Genomic DNA, 16,615 nt, shown 5'->3' with positions numbered 1-16,615 from the left:
CTGGCGTGCCTGGAACAAGCCTTTTGATGCCTGGCTGATGTGAGACTGCTTGGGACTCAGCAGCTGCGGTCCTAGCGGTCTCCGCTTAAGTCCGAAGCGGCCAGTTTGTTCTCCCGGTACAGCGATCTCTTGAGATTGAGGGTAAGAGACTCAAGCACGATTTATACGGATAAAGCATCGGAGTTTCAATATGTCGGCAATGCATTTCTACGTCCTCCAGGGTTCATTCAGCGGATTCAGTGATGAGAAGCACAGAAGGATTCTATCCCACAAGGCAGTTGAACAACGCTGGTTTCTCCCATCCCTCCACAGCGTGTCCTAGCTCAATTCATGTCTCTCGGGTCTTCTCTAAGATCGTTTTGATCATCTCGTTACCCAGCCTTGTAGCTTCAGGAAACCTCGGGGCGAAGTACTGCTGAATCTGTTCGAACTTCTCTCTATATCCATCCATATTTCCGAAGCTGACCCTTTCGCTCCAATCCTGAGTCCCATGTCAGTACCCAAAATTCCGTGGTAGTAAAACAGATTCAACTTACGCGGGCCGCAAATGTGAACTCGAGGTCGTCTGCGCGAAACGTGTTGTCGTCAATGGCCGTGTCAATGCATTCCTGTAGTAGCTCAGGATTGCGAAAGAGGTATTCGGTGATGCCAAGCCACATGCGATAGAGCTACAATCATCGATGTCAGAAAATCTTCATATCAAGCAATGCATCCACTTACCGGTGTAGAGCAGATCTGATGCCTGTACGGCACGATCCCAAGCTTCCACCATGAGTCTACCATCGCCAGAAGGCTGAGGTGGTTATTCCTTACACGTTCCGGCGGCAACTCTCCCAACGAGAATCGATCCAGGACCTCGTCTCTCAGAAGGAGATCTCCTAGGGTATCTTCTGGGAAGACAGCTGCACCAGCGGTCTTGATACGCTGCGTCAACTCTTCTCGATGACCGCCGAGCATCAACTTGAACAACTCGGTTACAGACTGGGCATACTGCTTGATTTGCTGCTGAGCGGAGGGGTTGAGGATTGCGAGACCAGCGTAAACATGCCATTTGTTGGCGTAGATGCGGAGCGTGACGTTTATTTTGACATTCTCAATACCTCCGATATAGCGCGCGATCTCCCAGGGAAACTGCTTGTTAGCTGCCCACGCAGCTCCCATACTGCCGAGAATTAGTAAAGGGCGGATGTAAGTGTCGAATCAACGCACCTCAAGAATGCCGCATGGGTCACCGCCTGCGTGTCAGCCGTGATACGGTCATGTTCAGCAGCCGAAAGGTAGACATAATTCGACCCGAGGCAGGACAGTATTTTCTTGACGCGCTCTACGCTCTCGTTAGATGCGCGATGCTGTATAATTACCTGTAAAGGGTGTAAACGATAGCGGACTGCTAGGCTACAGGCGTGAGACGTACGAGCGGTTGACCATGCGGGTTCACTCCAGGACCATGCAAAGAGTGACAAGACACGATCTGGACGTCAGTAGGTAGGTGCCTTTCGAATGCTGCAATCTCAGGGGCTTTGCAAGATGTCTGTCCACCAACAACGGCTCCGAGTTTGGTCGCTGGGCGTCACATTGGCCGTCAGCGGGGCTGTAAGTAGAGGGTTTATGGGGCTGCTCATACAAGGGCCGAACTTCGCAACGACTTCATCAATCTTCTTGGCTTCAACACTATATATGATATAGTCGCTACTTCGGGAGACGAGGTGGCCGTTTGGCATGATATTAACATTGGCCTGGCGCAGCCTCAGCACCTCAGCTTAAATACAGACACATATATAATCCTACACTATCCGCGAACTCCTCCATCAATGCCTCATGCTTCTCCGGTACATCACATGCGTTCACTCTGGGCAAGAACAATTGGTCAGCTACCGTGCTGGTGCGAAGACTACCTGAGGAGGCCGCGAGGTTAGCAATGAACTCCCGGCCAATAGTGCTTTACCAAACAAGTATTGTTGAAAGATTTCAGACAAAAAAAATAAAGGTAGCTGAGAATTTACATCAGTGACAATCGACCCACCAACAGCCATGCCAGAATGACATGGTAGTTGACAAGCGATCATGCTCGAGCCAAATGCACTCAAGTCATCATAAGAAGACGGAGAAAGAGGACAAGTACTACACACCTTGACAATGATACGTGCCGGACGGGACTGGCGTGTAGGGGCTGATAGCCTACCTCCATCCAGCAGCACTGATCCTCCTAGCGTACATCTTCCCCATATCACCCATGCCGATAATGCCCACTGATACGTCGGCCATTGTGAGAAGCGTCAACTGAGTCGTCTATGTGCGGCCCACATGCAAGAAGGCGCGGTCTCGGTCGCGGCAGCGGTCTTCGTCAAGAAACTGCAAGCGTTGGATAGCTGCAGCTTGCCATGGCAAGACTCTCACAAACAGCGAGCGGTGATCGCGATGGAGAATATTGGCTGGTTTGCGATTGAGACGGGATGTCGAAGTTGAAGCTTTTGAGAGAACTTCCCGGAACAACATTCCTCCATCGTGCAAATCTTGGCACTTCCAAGCGAGGTGCACCACCGCAACCTCTCAATTCTTGTCGTCGACTCCAGGAAACCAGCAGCATTCGAATACATCGACTTCAGCAAAAAAATCACCAAACAAGATGGTACTTCCAAGCAGCATGACCCTCTCGGGTTCCCCGCTAACCGATTCAGCCTCCTAAGAAGAAGGTCGAGCGCGGCGCGCAAGAGAACGTCCAGCTGGGCCCCCAAGTCCGCGAGGGCGAGCTCGTCTTCGGTGTTGCTCGCATGTACATACCCCCGAAACGGTCTTGTCTCGTCCCTGTGCTAATTTATCGTAGCTTTGCATCCTTCAACGATACCTTCGTCCATGTCACCGATCTCTCGTACGTGTAGCGGCACCCCCACTAGGACCGAGGAACATGATTGCTCGGGCTGGTTAGGCTAACAAACTGGGTGATTCCAGAGGCCGTGAAACCATCAGCCGAGTCACTGGTGGAATGAAGGTCAAGGCCGACAGGGACGAGTCAAGCCCTTACGCTGCTATGTTGGCTGCACAGGTATTTTCTCGTCGCACCTGCTACTGCCTCATTGAGTAAGATGCTGACAGCTTTAGGACGTCGCGGCCCGCTGCAAGGAACTGGGCATTACTGCTCTTCATGTCAAGATCCGGGCCACCGGTGGTATGTGCTGACTCTTGTTTCGAGCTACCTTTCCAAAGCTGACCCGTGCAGGTAACGGCACCAAGACTCCCGGACCGGGTGCTCAATCCGCCCTCCGCGCTCTGGCCCGTGCTGGCATGAAGATCGGCCGTATCGAGGATGTCACACCCACCCCATCCGACTCTACGCGCAGGAAGGGTGGTCGCCGTGGTCGTCGTCTATAGTTTGCTACTGGTGAAACCGTATCTGTTCTTGGTTCATGGGTTGTTGACAATTACGCGGAGGACGGCTTGCGCCTGGTCTCCATCTTCATAACTTGTCACATAAACACGGGATCAAGCTCAAGCGTCTGAAGAGAACTTGACGAGGCATCAGCCCTTGTTCATGCAATGCTCTAGCTGCCGAAATCGAATACAAATCACTGCCAGCTCAAACAAGTTACTAGTACAACGATCAGCACAGCCAAATTACCCATGTTTGTTCCCCATGCATTGCGCTTGCGATACCATGTATGCGACCACACCTAGGTATCCATGGCAATGCTGAGGTCGAATTATTTTGCCTTCGCTTTCTGGGGATAGGGCCAAGCTCATCAAACCGCAGACCCTTACTCTCCAAAGGACCCTGGGTTCATCAAACATAGCTTTCAACTTGATCTAGGCTGAATCAAGCCCCTTGATTTAGGATTACAACCACCCTCGTATAGTTACGTGAAAAGACCCTAATAACGTCTAGGCAGAACGATAATTCCAGACCGGCATGATATTCATAGCCCTCAAAACATTCAATAGTCCAGCTGATAGGGACCGGAACGAGGAGGAAGCATCCAAGTTCACCTCTAAATAGCGTCCAAAAACATGGAAGACACCACCAACCAAGCCATCGTCCTCCTGCTCAACCTACCTCACCCCTGCCTCGGTGGCATCAACCTACTCTCCTTCACCACCACCCCCCGCTTCTACGGCGTTAAAAACCTACCTCCAGGCTGGCACTTCGTCTTCACGTCCTCAACATCATCCCTCTCCGTCCGACACGGCGCCTGGTTCCGCGTCAAAGGCTCCTCCTCAACCTCTCCGTCGTCACCATCAGGACCGGAACTCTTCATCAAGAAATGGGACTCGGCAACCGAGACCCTCCTCCCCGAAACCTCGCCCACAGCCCTCCTCCACTGGCGCGCGAACCTGGGATCCATCTACCGCGACAGCCTGACACCGTATCGCCAATCCGCGACGCAGGACCAGGACGAAGAAGAAACGAACGACTGGGCCCGCTTGACGGCCTGTATCACGCCTGCCCTCCTCACCCGCATCACAGGCGAGACGCCCGACCACTGGAGTCTCACCTCCGCCAGCTCCGCGAAGGTCGATGTGGACGACATCCCCGGCCTGCCCTCTTCCTCTGATGGAGGTAGCGGGTTCGCAGAGAAGGAGCTCGGCTTCCTGCCCGTAGACTTGAAGCAGACCTGGCGCGCGGGCGCAACGGGGCGGGAGAGGACCCAGGCGGCGCAGGATCGGAGCTGGTACCTCTCCTCGCTGATCGCTGCGCACTGCGGCGGCGACGAGAACGAGGTGCTGGGAGAGCTGCAGTTCAGCTTCCTGATGGTGCTGACACTGAATAACCACTCGTGTCTCGAGCAGTGGAAGCGGGTGCTGGGACTGCTGTTTACGTGCATCGAGGCCGTGAGCCAGCGTCCCCAGTTCTTCGTTCGCGCGATCGGGATTCTGCAGCTGCAGCTGCGGCATTGTGGGGATGTGGAGGGCGGGCTGTTTGATTTACGGGAGGAGGGGGCGGGGCTGTTGAGGGGGCTGGTGAGGCGGTTTAGGAAAGGGTTGGAGGAGATGGAGGGGAGGGGGAAGGTGGATGTTGTGGAGGAGCTTGAGGAGCTGGAAGAGTATTTAAGGCAGGAGTTTGGGTGGGAGTTTGAGGACGCGTTTGTGAGGAGGGGGATGTTGGAGTTGGAGGATGGGGAGCAGGTTGAGATGGAGATGAGTGGGTATGAGGAGGATGATGAGAGTGGTGAGTATGCGCCTATGGTGGTGGAATTGACGCCTGCGCAAGCTAGTGAGCTGGATGCTGGTGGTGAAGGTCCCGTGAGTCTGCCGGAGCGCTTGTACAAGGTGGAACATAAGCGGAAAGAGGAACCAGAGGAGTCAGAGGAGTCAGAAGACGAGCAGGACTTGGAAGATATGGACGCTCGTTTCTAGTCAGTTCAATCACAACTCGTTGAGTGGCTTATAATATCTGTACTTCAACCTCCATATGCCTCGGAGTTTCGAATGGACTTGGTATTGGAAGACACATTTTCACTCCGTGTACAAACGAAGGAACACTGAGAAATCGCTAGACCAATGCTGTAGACGTGCAATTGAAAGATGAATCCTCCCAGCTTTACTCCTAATGCTTCACGCAGTAATGCAGCAACGCTAACCACCATGCTCAGGTCTCTAGAGAATGTCACAATCATGCTTCTTCCCTCTACTTGTCACAAGGCTCGACTCTATCCTCTAATCCGCAATGGTCTGAGCATCCTTTCCGCTTGTATCTTCCCCTTCGTCATCAGCCGGCGCATCTCCGAATGCTTGCGGTACCTTTTCGGACAGGTTAATGGCGACAAAAGACTTCGGCAGCTTGACACTACCAATGCGTTAGAAACGGTCCATAGGGCGAACACTCTCGAACTTACGTATTGAATTTTGCCCGCAAAGTATCCAGCACCTCCTTCCAGTCATGATGGGCTGTCAGGCTCCGCCGAGGTGCGAAGCCGATGCAGTGTTTTGAGTCGAGTTGCCTGCAAAATGTCAGTTTGTTTGTAGGACAGGAGCATAGTAGAGAAGAACGTACACATCAAGCGGATCGAATGTGTGGCAGCCGGGAGAGATCGTGATCCTGATGCTGTAGTTGAAGGAACTCGGTTCATCTTCCGACGTCGCGTTCTGGCTCTCGTACAGCTCGAAACAGATTTGACTCAGATAGTCAAGCTCCGGGATAGCATTCCGCTCGATCTTCGTCTTGATACCACCCTCAAGGATGCAGTTGAGCAGGGTATAAATGTGCGACTCCTTGGTGAAGTAGAAGAATGACTTGGCCCCCTCCGACGCCTGTACTTCTTCAAGGTCCTGGACAATCTCCTTCAATAACGGCAGCGAAGTCAACAGGCCGATCTCGAGCTTCTCGCTGTCCGCAATGCCGTACTCCTGGGGGCCAATGTAGTCAAAGAGGACCTTGCAGAGCTGGTACAACTCCCGCAACTTTTCTAACCGCGCGTCCGTCTTGGACCTGGTCTGACATCCGGCACCCATGCCTGTGAAGAGCGTGAAGTAAGAGTCGTGGTACGCGTTCGTCTTGACCGGAGCAGCCACCTCCGACCGCCGGCGGAGACCCATGCGCTGTGCGATGTTGCCTCTGTCCAATCCCGATGCCTCCTTTGACACTGCCTTCATCTCTGCAGGACTGGGTGGCTGGCTTGATTTTGGTGTTTCCCCGACTGAGGGAGCGTCTGAGGCAGCATCTGCGAGGCTCTCTTCATCTAATATGCTTGCGCTCGGCGTGAAGACCCACTCCAAAAACTGCCGGTTGTGCAGGGCATCGAACTTCATGGTATCGTAAAGCTCGGAGATCTTGCTCGGGTCAACCTTCTCGCCATCGCAGAACTCCTTGAACAGCTTCTCCCACCGCTCCTTGAAGAGTTCCGGGTCTTCGCCACAGCACCAGCGTGGCTGAATTGCGGAGACTGCTTGCGCTTGAGAGAGTGCTCCAGTGGTGTTGCCTTTTCCGCTTGCGGTCTCAGCAGCAGCGGAGTTAGCCACTGCTGCAAGTGACGACGCGGCGCCAGAACGAAGCTTGTTGAGGTTATGATGCATGACTTTCCGGTGGAATTTCATCAACTCGACAACTTTCTTGACGACAATGAAGGGCTCCGGCATGTTCTCTTTCGGCCACGCAAATTGCGCTGGTGCCTTGTTGCCTTCGCGTAGCAGGACCTTGAGCTTCTTCTTGACCTTGTCCATCTCATCCTTGGCTGCATTGGAGTCGTCCAGTAGATCCTTTCGCACAGTGATGAAGTCGGGCGGCAGCTCTTTCCGATCCAGGAAGCATGCAGAGAAGATCTGCGCGCTCGTGGTGACACGACGCTCCGAGCTACTGAACACCGACACATCGTCCAGAATTTCTCTGTTCATCAGGAGCAGGTCGTTCCGCAGATTATCGCCAAGGTCTTGCGCTTGATAACGTGCTGAGTGCGTGGGCTCTCCACCCCATTTCAGAACCAGCTGTAACTTGTCGAGAACGAGGTTGTTCTCCGCCGCTGAGATGCGAGAGAGCGTTACGCCGACCATGGAGTTGCTTCGTTCATGTGGCGCGTCCTTCCCGCGTTCGGAAGGGTCGGCAAGCCTGCCGTCCTTGAGACCCAAGGATAGGTGCTTGTCCTCGTGCTTTTCCCGCTCAGGGGATGACTCGAAGGCTGCATCCGGTGGAAGCTCGTCTTTCCTTCTCTTCCTGAACATTGGCTTGATCTGTACCTTTGTGCCCAACATGCCGCCCTTCTTGAGAAGCGCATTACGCAGAGTGTTGAGCTTGTCGCGATCCTCGCTACCTTCTTCGGCAGCTCTCGTCACAGCGTCGAGGACACTGTTCAAGGCTGGCTCGCCTATCAGCAGGACTTCTTCCTGATGTCCCTTCAGAAGATCCACGAAAGGTTTTGAATGGAAGGTGAATTTAAATTTCTGCTTTGGGGTCCGATCGGCATGTCGGATGACGGACACCATACCCTTGAGCTTCCATTGGGCCTTGGAAGCAGGCGGAGGAACAGGAGCGGATTCCTCAGGCGGGGTCGAAGCAGGCATGTCAGCATGTTCATCGATGCTGTCTGAAGCCACGGAAGGTGGCAATTCGTCATACTGAGCGAGTGGCGCAGATGGCTGATCGCTTGCGAGAGGCTTGTCCAGGCTCGGTGGTGAGGTTTGAGGCGTCATGCCAGTGGATAAGTCGGGCGATGCCGCGCCGTTCGCCCGGTTGTATGGGAGCTGTCCATTCAACTTGGACATGCTGGGAGATTTGAGGATGCCTCTCAAGCCAGCACGGTGCGTCACCGTCGTTTTGCGGCTGTACGATGGACGGTCCTTCTCAGAAGTTTGCTCGCCGCCTTCAGGCGTCGTGGTTTTGCCTTCGCGCCTCTGTTTCTCTTTGATGAACATCTCCCTCAGGATCTTCGCGCACTTGTCATAGTAGTCGTTGTTGTCCTTGACGAAGCTCCAGCCGTTGACATCGATGACGTAGCTTTTCCCTTCAGCACGTAGGAGGTCAAAGCCGCACACTCTCTGTCCAAAGCCCTGCGTTATCTTCGCGGCCATCACAGACTCTTCTTCATTCAGGCTGGTGACATATCTGATTTCTTTTCCGTTCGGATTGCGCTTGACAAGACCGTCCACCACGGGAGACTTTCGAGTCTCAGCATGACAGTATTCTGGCCCAACGGTATATGCCTTGACATCCTCGGCGTTTTCTACAAGGAGAAACTGCTCGTAGATGTAGCTGCTACCTTCTTGCGTGATGGACCGAGGCACAGTAAGTGTCGCGTCCATTTCCGAGCTCTTATTATTCACTTTCCGGAACAGTCTTCTGCCACCGCCGCCTTGACATTTCGGAAAGTAGACGTTGATGTTGTGGTCCTCACCGCTGACAGGTTTCTCAACGAAAGGTTTCCTGAGCTGTACTCCGTCGACAGAGATGACATCGCCATCCTCAAGCATCTCGATGGTTTGTGGAGGTGGTACGCCACCGCCAGTGCCATCCTCCGGACCTTGAAGCTTTACGCCTGCTCTTTCGAAGAGCGATTTCGCTAGATCGGGTGATGGCAAAGTTGGACCACCATCACGATCAACCTGAACACGCTTCGGCGTCGGCACGTTGAGCGCGTCAAGGATCATCAGGCAGATGCGTCGATCCCAGAGGACCGTCTGCATAGGTATGTCGTTGACACAGAACGGCTTTCGCATCGAGGCGTACGCGATAGCCTTGTCCAGCGGGAATCCCTCAGAGAAGAAGGAGATGAGATAATCGCAAATGGGCCAATTCTCGACATCCTCATCCAGTATAACTTTGTCACCAAAGATGATGACCTCAAATTCTCCTTTCGAGATGAGTCGGTTGAGTATGTTCCGGCTCGGTTTGCTGCGAGCTTTGGAGTCCAGAGCGCAAACGCCGATAATGCCCATGGAGGATTTCTTATCGGCCTCTTTGCTTTCTCTGACGGCTGACCGTTCACTGGCCGGGCTTGCGCTGCTGTTGTAGCCAGTACCAGTGCTTATCCGCCTCGTTGCTCTGGTTCTACTTCGAGACCTTGCCGGGGGCTGCCGAGAGGCGGACATTCCGTTTACCAGAGGCTGCGGTGATGCAGCCAAAGGAATTTCGCCGGGTGAGGGCAGGGCTGGCTGTATACGCCCATTGCTTTGGGCACCTATCCCTAGGCTCTCTAGCGGTGAAAGCCCTAGCCCTCCATTTTGAGTGCGCGTGGTAACGGAGAGGGAAGACGAGGCAGTTGGAAGAACTTCTGGCTTGACGGGGACCTCTGGCCTAGCTGGGCTCAGCATTAGCAATTCACAATGACGGACAACCGGAGAGAGTACGGCTACTTACCATCTAGCTCGGAGCCAGCGACAGAGCTAGGTGCACTTGCGGCTGCTCCTACCGCGCCGTTGTATATTGCCGAGCCAAGGGAGTAGAGAGAGGAGAAGGACATCCGCTTAGATTCAATGCCGCTATCAGACTTTGAAGAGTCAATGGCGGAGTCAGGCAGTCTCAGCGAAGCTGAGGATAACCATTTACTGCCAAGACCTTCTATGGTAGGTGTGATGTCCGTATCGTCAATGGCAGAGCCGGGCGCCGGAACCATGCCACGGATATCAGACTGTGCTTTTTCTGCCGCTTTCCTCTCTGCTGCTGGTCTCTCGCCTGGCTCCCAGGCTCTAGAGGGCCGCCTGTCGAAATACTGCTGTGGCACGGACTTGGACGCTGGGGGAGGCATGGACAGGCTAGCCCTTGCGACATTGCCATCGCTGGTATCTGGCTCCGCGGCACGGCCTTTTCGCAGGGCGGATGGTGGAGAAGCGCCAGAGAGGGAGAGTGTTGTCGAGTTGCTTTTGGCGCTGTCTCCACTAGTGGTTCGTGCGAGCTCGAGAGGATCCATGGGAGCAACGGGGGCAACGGGAGTGCAATCTGTTGTATCTCCCTCGTCGTCCGGCAAACAATGGTGACAGTTTGGATGGGTTTCTTTGAAATGCATGGTTCAAGGGTTGCGGCCGCAGATGGCCTGCGACGTCACACTAGGCCGAGGGGCAGGGCAGGCGGCCCAGGGCGATGTTCCGAAATCTGATTAGATCAAACTCTTTTCTGAAGCTCTCCAGTTCGCGCAAGCTGTGGATGAGAGTTGCTGCACCGCGAATCTTCCCCGTAAGAAATCAGTATGCCGACGGCTATTGCTGTTCGCCCGATAAGGGATGGTCCGGTAGTCAAGAGACAGAAGCTCGGTGTAGGTGAAGTCAGAGGAGCGGAGAGCAAGGACGGTGTGAGGCGCGGAGGAAGATCACGAATATTTGCGCCGTTTCGAGTAGGTGAAGGAAAGAGCACTCTGCACAAGGTGAGCGATGCTGACTTCCTCAGACAGTAGGCCTCGTCTCCCCGACCGACGTCCCTTTTACCACCGTTCCACTCGGCAAGACCACCTTCCAGATCACCACCTCCGTCGGAAGATGCCTACAGACATACGACCTAAAGAAGGGCCTGAACCTGGTCTTCCTGACCAGGCCGCAGACCCCGGAAGTCATCACAGCTACGACTGCATGGAGAGACATGGTCTTAGCACCATGGGGCGGAGAAGAGCCTGGAAGTCGGCGGGGCATCTGGTCGTTCAAGCGTGGGAAGAAGGTGGACGAGCTTGAATTGCCCCAAGGGCTCGACGAAAACATCAACCAGTTGCTGGTGTTTGGCGCCTGGATAGTGGGGTGCTGTTCGACCAGGATCGAGGTCTGGAAATCCACGACTCTGGAGCACTATACGACCCTGACCGCTCCTTTCTCTCGCCATGGCGGGTCTGGAAACCTCCTCACCGGCGGCATCTGCAATATGCCGACCTATCTAAACAAGATTCTCGCGGGAAGACAGGACGGAAGTGTGGAGATATGGAACGTGAGCACCGGGAAACTCCTGTACACAATCCTTCCGGCCGCCTCCGACTATGGCTCTGTTACTGCCCTCCAGCCTACGCCGACACTATCTCTGCTCGCCATCGCCTACGCGTCAGGTGCTGTTGTCATACACAACATCCGAACGGACAAGGAGATTATCAGTCTTAACAGCGGCTCAGGTAGCAAAACAGCTGTATCGTCAATCTCGTTCCGCACCGACGGCCTCGGCGCTGGCGATGATGGGCAGAAGGCCGGCGTTATGGCGACTGCCACCAAGACAACCGGAGATGTAACATTCTGGGACCTCAACGGAGGCGGCCGCAAAATGGGGATTCTCCGCGGGGCGCACAACCCTCCCTCGGCGCATGGCGGTGTTGCCGGCGGCATCAGCAAGGTCGAGTTCCTCGCCGGCCAAGCGGTCCTGCTTACCAGCGGTCTGGATAACTCACTCAAGTCGTGGATCTTCGACGAGACTCCGTTCTCGCCCATCCCACATATCTTGCATTCGCGTAGCGGTCACGCTGCTCCTGTGTCGACCCTGCAGTTCCTACCCTCGGATGCAGACGGTGCAGACACCGGCGGCAAGTGGCTACTCAGTGCCAGCCGAGACCGCAGTCTTTGGGGCTGGAGCTTACGGCGAGACGGTCAGAGCACAGAGCTCAGCCAAGGCAACATTAGGAAAAAGGCGAGGAAGCTCGGCATCCTTAGCAGCGGTCTAGCCACGCTAGACAGCAGCACTAGCCTTGAGGATTTGAAGGCGCCTAAGATCACCTGCATGGCTTGCTCGCTGAACCGCGACGGCGGAATGGGTGCTACACCTGGCGCAACCTCGATATGGAGCAGTGCCAGCAAGAGCAAGGGATCTGCGACGACTGAGCAAAGCGGTAGCACCGGTTGGGAAAGCGTCATTACTGGCCATGAAGGGGACAAGTTCGCTCGAACTTGGTTTTGGGGAAGGAAAAGGGCCGGCCGGTGGGCCTTCGAAACGGGTGACCAGGCGAATGTCAGCAGCGTGGCCATCTCGCCTTGTGGTACCTTTGGTCTGGTTGGCTCTGCGGCGGGCGGAATAGACATGTTCAATCTGCAGTCAGGTATCCATCGGCAAAGATTTCCCGCTCGCCTCACGCCGAAACAAGCGCAGAAGCTCAAGTTACAGCAAACGGAGGAGCCGCTCGACGATGGCACGTTCGAAGGGCAAAAGAAGTTCTCCAGAGGCCAGGGGAAACACACCAAAGCTGTGACCGGCATTGCCGTGGATGGCCTCAACCGGACTGTCGTTAGCTGTGGCGCCGACGGCAAAGTCAAGTTCTGGGAATTTGCAACCGGACTCTTGCTCCACGAAATAGATTGGTATCCCATGACAAGCATCACAGGCCTGCGCTACCACCGACCTAGCGATCTCATCGCCCTCAGTTGCGACGACTCCTCCATCCGGGTCATCGATATCGACACTAAGAAGCTCGTCCGCGAGCTCTGGGGCGCTTCAGGCCGTATCACAGACTTCTGCTTCTCAAATGACGGCCGCTGGATCATAGCCGCGTCATCCGACTCCGTTGTGCGTGTGTGGGACCTACCGACTGGCCATCTTATTGACGCAATCAGAACACGGAGTCAATGCACCGCGCTCGCCTTCTCCAACACAGGCGAGTACCTCGCCATGGCCCAAGAAGACACCGTAGGCGTGCACGTTTGGACGAACCGGACGCTCTTCACACACGTCCCGACGCGGCAGATCAGCGATGCCGAGATTGTCGAGATCGATGCGCCCGCCGCGTCAGGCGAAGGCGGTGAATCGGCCGGCAATGCAGCACTGGAAGAAGACGGTGAGGATGTATCCGAAGGCGAGGCAGACGAGACCGCCGCGCCTACCATAGACCAGCTCAGTGAAGCCATGACGACACTTAGCCTCGTCCCGCGGCCACGGTGGCAGACCCTCCTGAACCTCGACCTTATCCGCGAGCGTAACAGGCCGAAGGAGCCGCCTAAGCCGCCGGAGAGAGCGCCCTTCTTCCTCCCAGCGCTGCAGAACGGAGCGAGCGGCACGCCTGCCACCGCCTCTAGCACCGCCCTCACCACCAACAACAACGGCACCCCAAACCCCTCCTCCTCCTCCCTATCCCGCCTCTCTAAAAACGCCCTAGCCCGCACCGACGACCCATTCACGGCGCTACTGGCCACAGCCTCCCAAACCCTCTCCTACGAGCCCCTAATAACCCATCTAAAGACCCTCTCGCCCGCAGCAGCGGACCTGGCGATCCGCAGCCTGGATCCAGCGCCGCCGTACACGGAGCTCGTGACCTTTGTTGCCGCGCTTACGGATCGGTTGAGGCGAAGGAGGGATTATGAGCTCGTGCAGGCGTGGATGGCGGTATTTTTGCGGCTGCATGGGGATGTGGTGGGCGCGGATGAGGGACTGGTTGGGGCGGTGAGGGAGTGGAGGGATGTGGAGGGGCGGGAGAGGGAGAGGTTGGGGGAGTTGGTGGGGTTTTGTGGGGGGGTTTTGGGGTGGGTGAGGGGGACGTAGGGGGGAGTTTGGGTGTAGGAGCAAAGTGGATGAGTGACTCGTATCGTCTGCTTGTGTTTAGGGTTTGCCGGCTGAGAAAGCGGCGTGTTGCGTCAAGCGTGGTCCAGTAAGGGAGATCAGCTCTGCTATCCCTCGTGAGAGAGCCTGAAGGATGTCTCTAAGGCTGGTTGAAGAAGGGTTTTGCTACGTGGCTCACGAACAAGGTTTTTGACGTATGAGGTCCTTGAGCTTCGGCAAACAGACATGGGAACCAAGGAGCACCACATGGTCGCTAATTTAGAATATAACGATTGGGTTGTCCACCACTTACGGACAGTCCTCCCCATCCGTACCCCAATTCTCAGATACCCAATCAGTGATGACGTCCGTGAAGGTCTTCCCCTTCATGTACGCCTCCGTATCATCGCTCGAGTACTCTTCTCCCAAGTACTTCAGCGCCGTCAGCACCCACGCCTGGACAAACTCATTGTAGATCAGATCCACGCTCTCCGGCTCTTGCAGTACCCCATCCGCAGTCCTGCTGGGGAAATTGACAGGCGCCTGGATGCAATTCGGCACGTTATAAAACGCGATCTTCGAATGGAGCGTGTCGTCTCCATCGTCGCCCGCATCATCACGCGTAGTATAGCCCGGTATAAGCTCAAGCTTCTCGCCTCGGGTTCCGGCGAGAGGAATCTGCTGTCCCGCACCACGCACACGCCGTTCTTCGTTGTTCGCTGGCATAAATTCCGGTCGTGCAAAGCCCTGCTCAGGCGGCACGAGCATCCAGCTTCGCAGGCCGTGCTTCTCTTCCGCCTCTTGCATGATGGGGCCCTGGTGGTTAAGCAGATTGAGCACTTTGCTTGCGGCCTCGTATGGCACGTCTTTGACGTATCTAAACCCGCTTGTGAAGGGGCAGACCAGGAAAGTCGAGTCCTTCGTGAAGGCGCCCTTGAAGATATCAAAGCGCATCGCACCGGTGTTCGTGATAGCGAGCGCGGGCCTGCCTTCGCGCTCGGTGGAAGCGCTGAGCTGCTGCGGCAGCACGGACTCCTCGAGCCAGGTAAAGATGCTGGCGTCGCTGGGGTACGGGGCCCGGTTTACCCAAAGGTCGCGAGGGGCGCAGCCGTGGAGCTTGTCGAGATCCAGACTTTTGCGTGAGGATGCGATGAGCGCGGACACATTGCGGCCATGTTCGGTTGGGAAAGTGGACTCGTTCTTGCGGCTGTGGTGGTACATGGAGAAGAGGTTGTTGTCGATGTAGCGTCTCGCGAAGGTAATACCTTTCTTAGCGGGCATTGGAGCGATGCCGTTAGATCCGTCAGTACTGAGGCCGTCGATGGACATAAAGCCGATGGTTTCCATGTAACGACCGGATTCAAGCGCGGCGGCCTTGCGGTCGTATGTCGTATAGTCTCGGATATGCGTGTGGCCGCCGATGAAGGCGATCGGCACGTCCCATTGTACGGCGCGGATAGTCTTGTAAAGCAAGGTATACTCTGGCGAGCGCACAGGTACGTGGCCGATAATGAGGAAGAGATCGACATCACGGTCACGAATGGCCTCTTGAAACCAATCTTCCTTGACAGTGTCTTTGATTGTGCGGACGATGGTGTTGTTCGCGTTGCCGGCGAAGTCGTAAAGGAAGCCGAAGGCCAGAATACGGATGCCTTGATTCTTGGTAGTAAACTTCTTGAACCGAGGAGCAAGCGGTTCGAATTCCTCAGTCTCAGGGTTGTAGATATCCAGATTCGAAGCCAAATAGTTTCCTTTGAAGTTTGGAACCGTTATGTGGAACTCATTCTCCGATGAATTTTGCTTATACAGTTCATGGTTACCAGAGCAGATCACATCTATATCTTGCTCCTTGAATATGTCGAAAGTGTACAAGCCTTTAGGCTCTGAAGCATCATATAGCCCGTTGCCTTCTACTCTGTCACCAGTATCGATGAGAAGTAAATCGGAGCCATCAGCGTCGGCTCTGTCACGCATATGCTTGGCAAATGATACATAGTCTCCCCAGTCAGCGGAGAACGATGGCCTGGCGCCAGTCAGTCGAGGAGCTTAATGCCATCTCTGATATCAACGGTGAATAGAAGAGGTGAGGGCGCTACGCTGTAGCCTGAGAAACATGCCACGGTGGGTTGACTTAGAAGCGGCTGCACTGCCCCAAAATGGCAGGGCACGTATAGATTGACATGGTTGAGATATTTGAGGTCTGGTTCGGTTTACACCCTTCAGTCTCGGGCTTTTCAAGCACCTACTCTTGCAGATGGCCGCCGTGCCAGCCATGAGTATCCGTAGTTTGGAGCAGGTTGAGCTGGGCCCATTGCAGCTCCCTCAGCGGCGCGGCTACAGGAGACGGAGCTCCAGGCTGGGCGGTAAAAGCGCATGGAACAAGAGCCAACAGGAGTAGCGCTGGACCTATCATGCTGGGATCATTTAAGATAGATTACAGTAGCAGTCCGAGTATACAGTCCGAGTAGACAGTGCTCGCAGACCGTAGCCTGGAGTTGATCTCGAGACAGGCTTGGCGCGAGGGAAGCTCCGGGCTGCGGCTCGTCGGTAGAACCGCGGGTCTGGAGTGCGGCTGAGGTCACCGCACGCTCTGTAGCGCGATTCGCTGCATTCATGGATCAAAACAACAAAAAGGCGCCAGCACGCCGTCACTCTACTCCTTCGAATTCACTGTCCATCTTGTGACTAAACCTCGTCGCTACTGACGCAGGCTAATAAACACTCCTCGCCGCTCTCTTCCTATTCACAACTCCGGGCACCCGTATCTCT

The 16,615-nt window shown here is 55.2% G+C and overlaps 6 protein-coding genes across 6 annotated transcripts; 3 read left to right on the top strand and 3 right to left on the bottom strand.

Annotated features, from left to right (window-relative positions):
• Nucleotides 1-328: 328 nt before the first annotated feature.
• W97_04057 (prephenate dehydrogenase (NADP+)) lies at nucleotides 329-2,265 on the bottom strand (the record flags this gene model as incomplete). The annotated part of the gene is made up of 8 exons (XM_007781950.1): nucleotides 329-481; nucleotides 537-668; nucleotides 721-1,162; nucleotides 1,210-1,361; nucleotides 1,415-1,563; nucleotides 1,625-1,736; nucleotides 1,789-1,849; nucleotides 2,183-2,265. 8 exons carry the CDS (start codon nucleotides 2,263-2,265, stop codon nucleotides 329-331), a joined length of 1,284 nt encoding a protein of 427 aa, XP_007780140.1.
• Nucleotides 2,266-2,626: 361 nt separating this feature from the next.
• W97_04056 (40S ribosomal protein S14) lies at nucleotides 2,627-3,369 on the top strand (the record flags this gene model as incomplete). Its single annotated transcript, XM_007781949.1, has 6 exons — nucleotides 2,627-2,629; nucleotides 2,679-2,773; nucleotides 2,825-2,869; nucleotides 2,950-3,043; nucleotides 3,100-3,166; nucleotides 3,218-3,369. The coding sequence occupies 6 exons, from the start codon at nucleotides 2,627-2,629 to the stop codon at nucleotides 3,367-3,369; spliced, it is 456 nt and encodes a 151-aa protein (XP_007780139.1).
• Nucleotides 3,370-4,002: 633 nt separating this feature from the next.
• Nucleotides 4,003-5,349, top strand: W97_04055 (uncharacterized protein; the record flags this gene model as incomplete). Its single annotated transcript, XM_007781948.1, has 1 exon — nucleotides 4,003-5,349. The coding sequence occupies one exon, from the start codon at nucleotides 4,003-4,005 to the stop codon at nucleotides 5,347-5,349; it is 1,347 nt and encodes a 448-aa protein (XP_007780138.1).
• A 300-nt stretch (nucleotides 5,350-5,649) lies between these two features.
• On the bottom strand, nucleotides 5,650-10,166 carry W97_04054 (uncharacterized protein; the record flags this gene model as incomplete). Its single annotated transcript, XM_007781947.1, has 4 exons — nucleotides 5,650-5,779; nucleotides 5,829-5,933; nucleotides 5,987-9,719; nucleotides 9,779-10,166. 4 exons carry the CDS (start codon nucleotides 10,164-10,166, stop codon nucleotides 5,650-5,652), a joined length of 4,356 nt encoding a protein of 1,451 aa, XP_007780137.1.
• Nucleotides 10,167-10,604: 438 nt separating this feature from the next.
• Nucleotides 10,605-13,849, top strand: W97_04053 (uncharacterized protein; the record flags this gene model as incomplete). The annotated part of the gene is made up of 2 exons (XM_007781946.1): nucleotides 10,605-10,748; nucleotides 10,802-13,849. 2 exons carry the CDS (start codon nucleotides 10,605-10,607, stop codon nucleotides 13,847-13,849), a joined length of 3,192 nt encoding a protein of 1,063 aa, XP_007780136.1.
• A 306-nt stretch (nucleotides 13,850-14,155) lies between these two features.
• W97_04052 (uncharacterized protein) lies at nucleotides 14,156-16,259 on the bottom strand (the record flags this gene model as incomplete). Its single annotated transcript, XM_007781945.1, has 2 exons — nucleotides 14,156-15,869; nucleotides 16,093-16,259. 2 exons carry the CDS (start codon nucleotides 16,257-16,259, stop codon nucleotides 14,156-14,158), a joined length of 1,881 nt encoding a protein of 626 aa, XP_007780135.1.
• Nucleotides 16,260-16,615: the final 356 nt, after the last annotated feature.

Source organism: Coniosporium apollinis, assembly GCF_000281105.1.
Source record: "Coniosporium apollinis CBS 100218 chromosome Unknown supercont1.17, whole genome shotgun sequence".
Classification (NCBI taxonomy): domain Eukaryota; kingdom Fungi; phylum Ascomycota; class Dothideomycetes; genus Coniosporium; species Coniosporium apollinis.
Note: the sequence above shows the minus strand (reverse complement) of the source record. Positions and strands in the feature narration are given on the sequence as shown.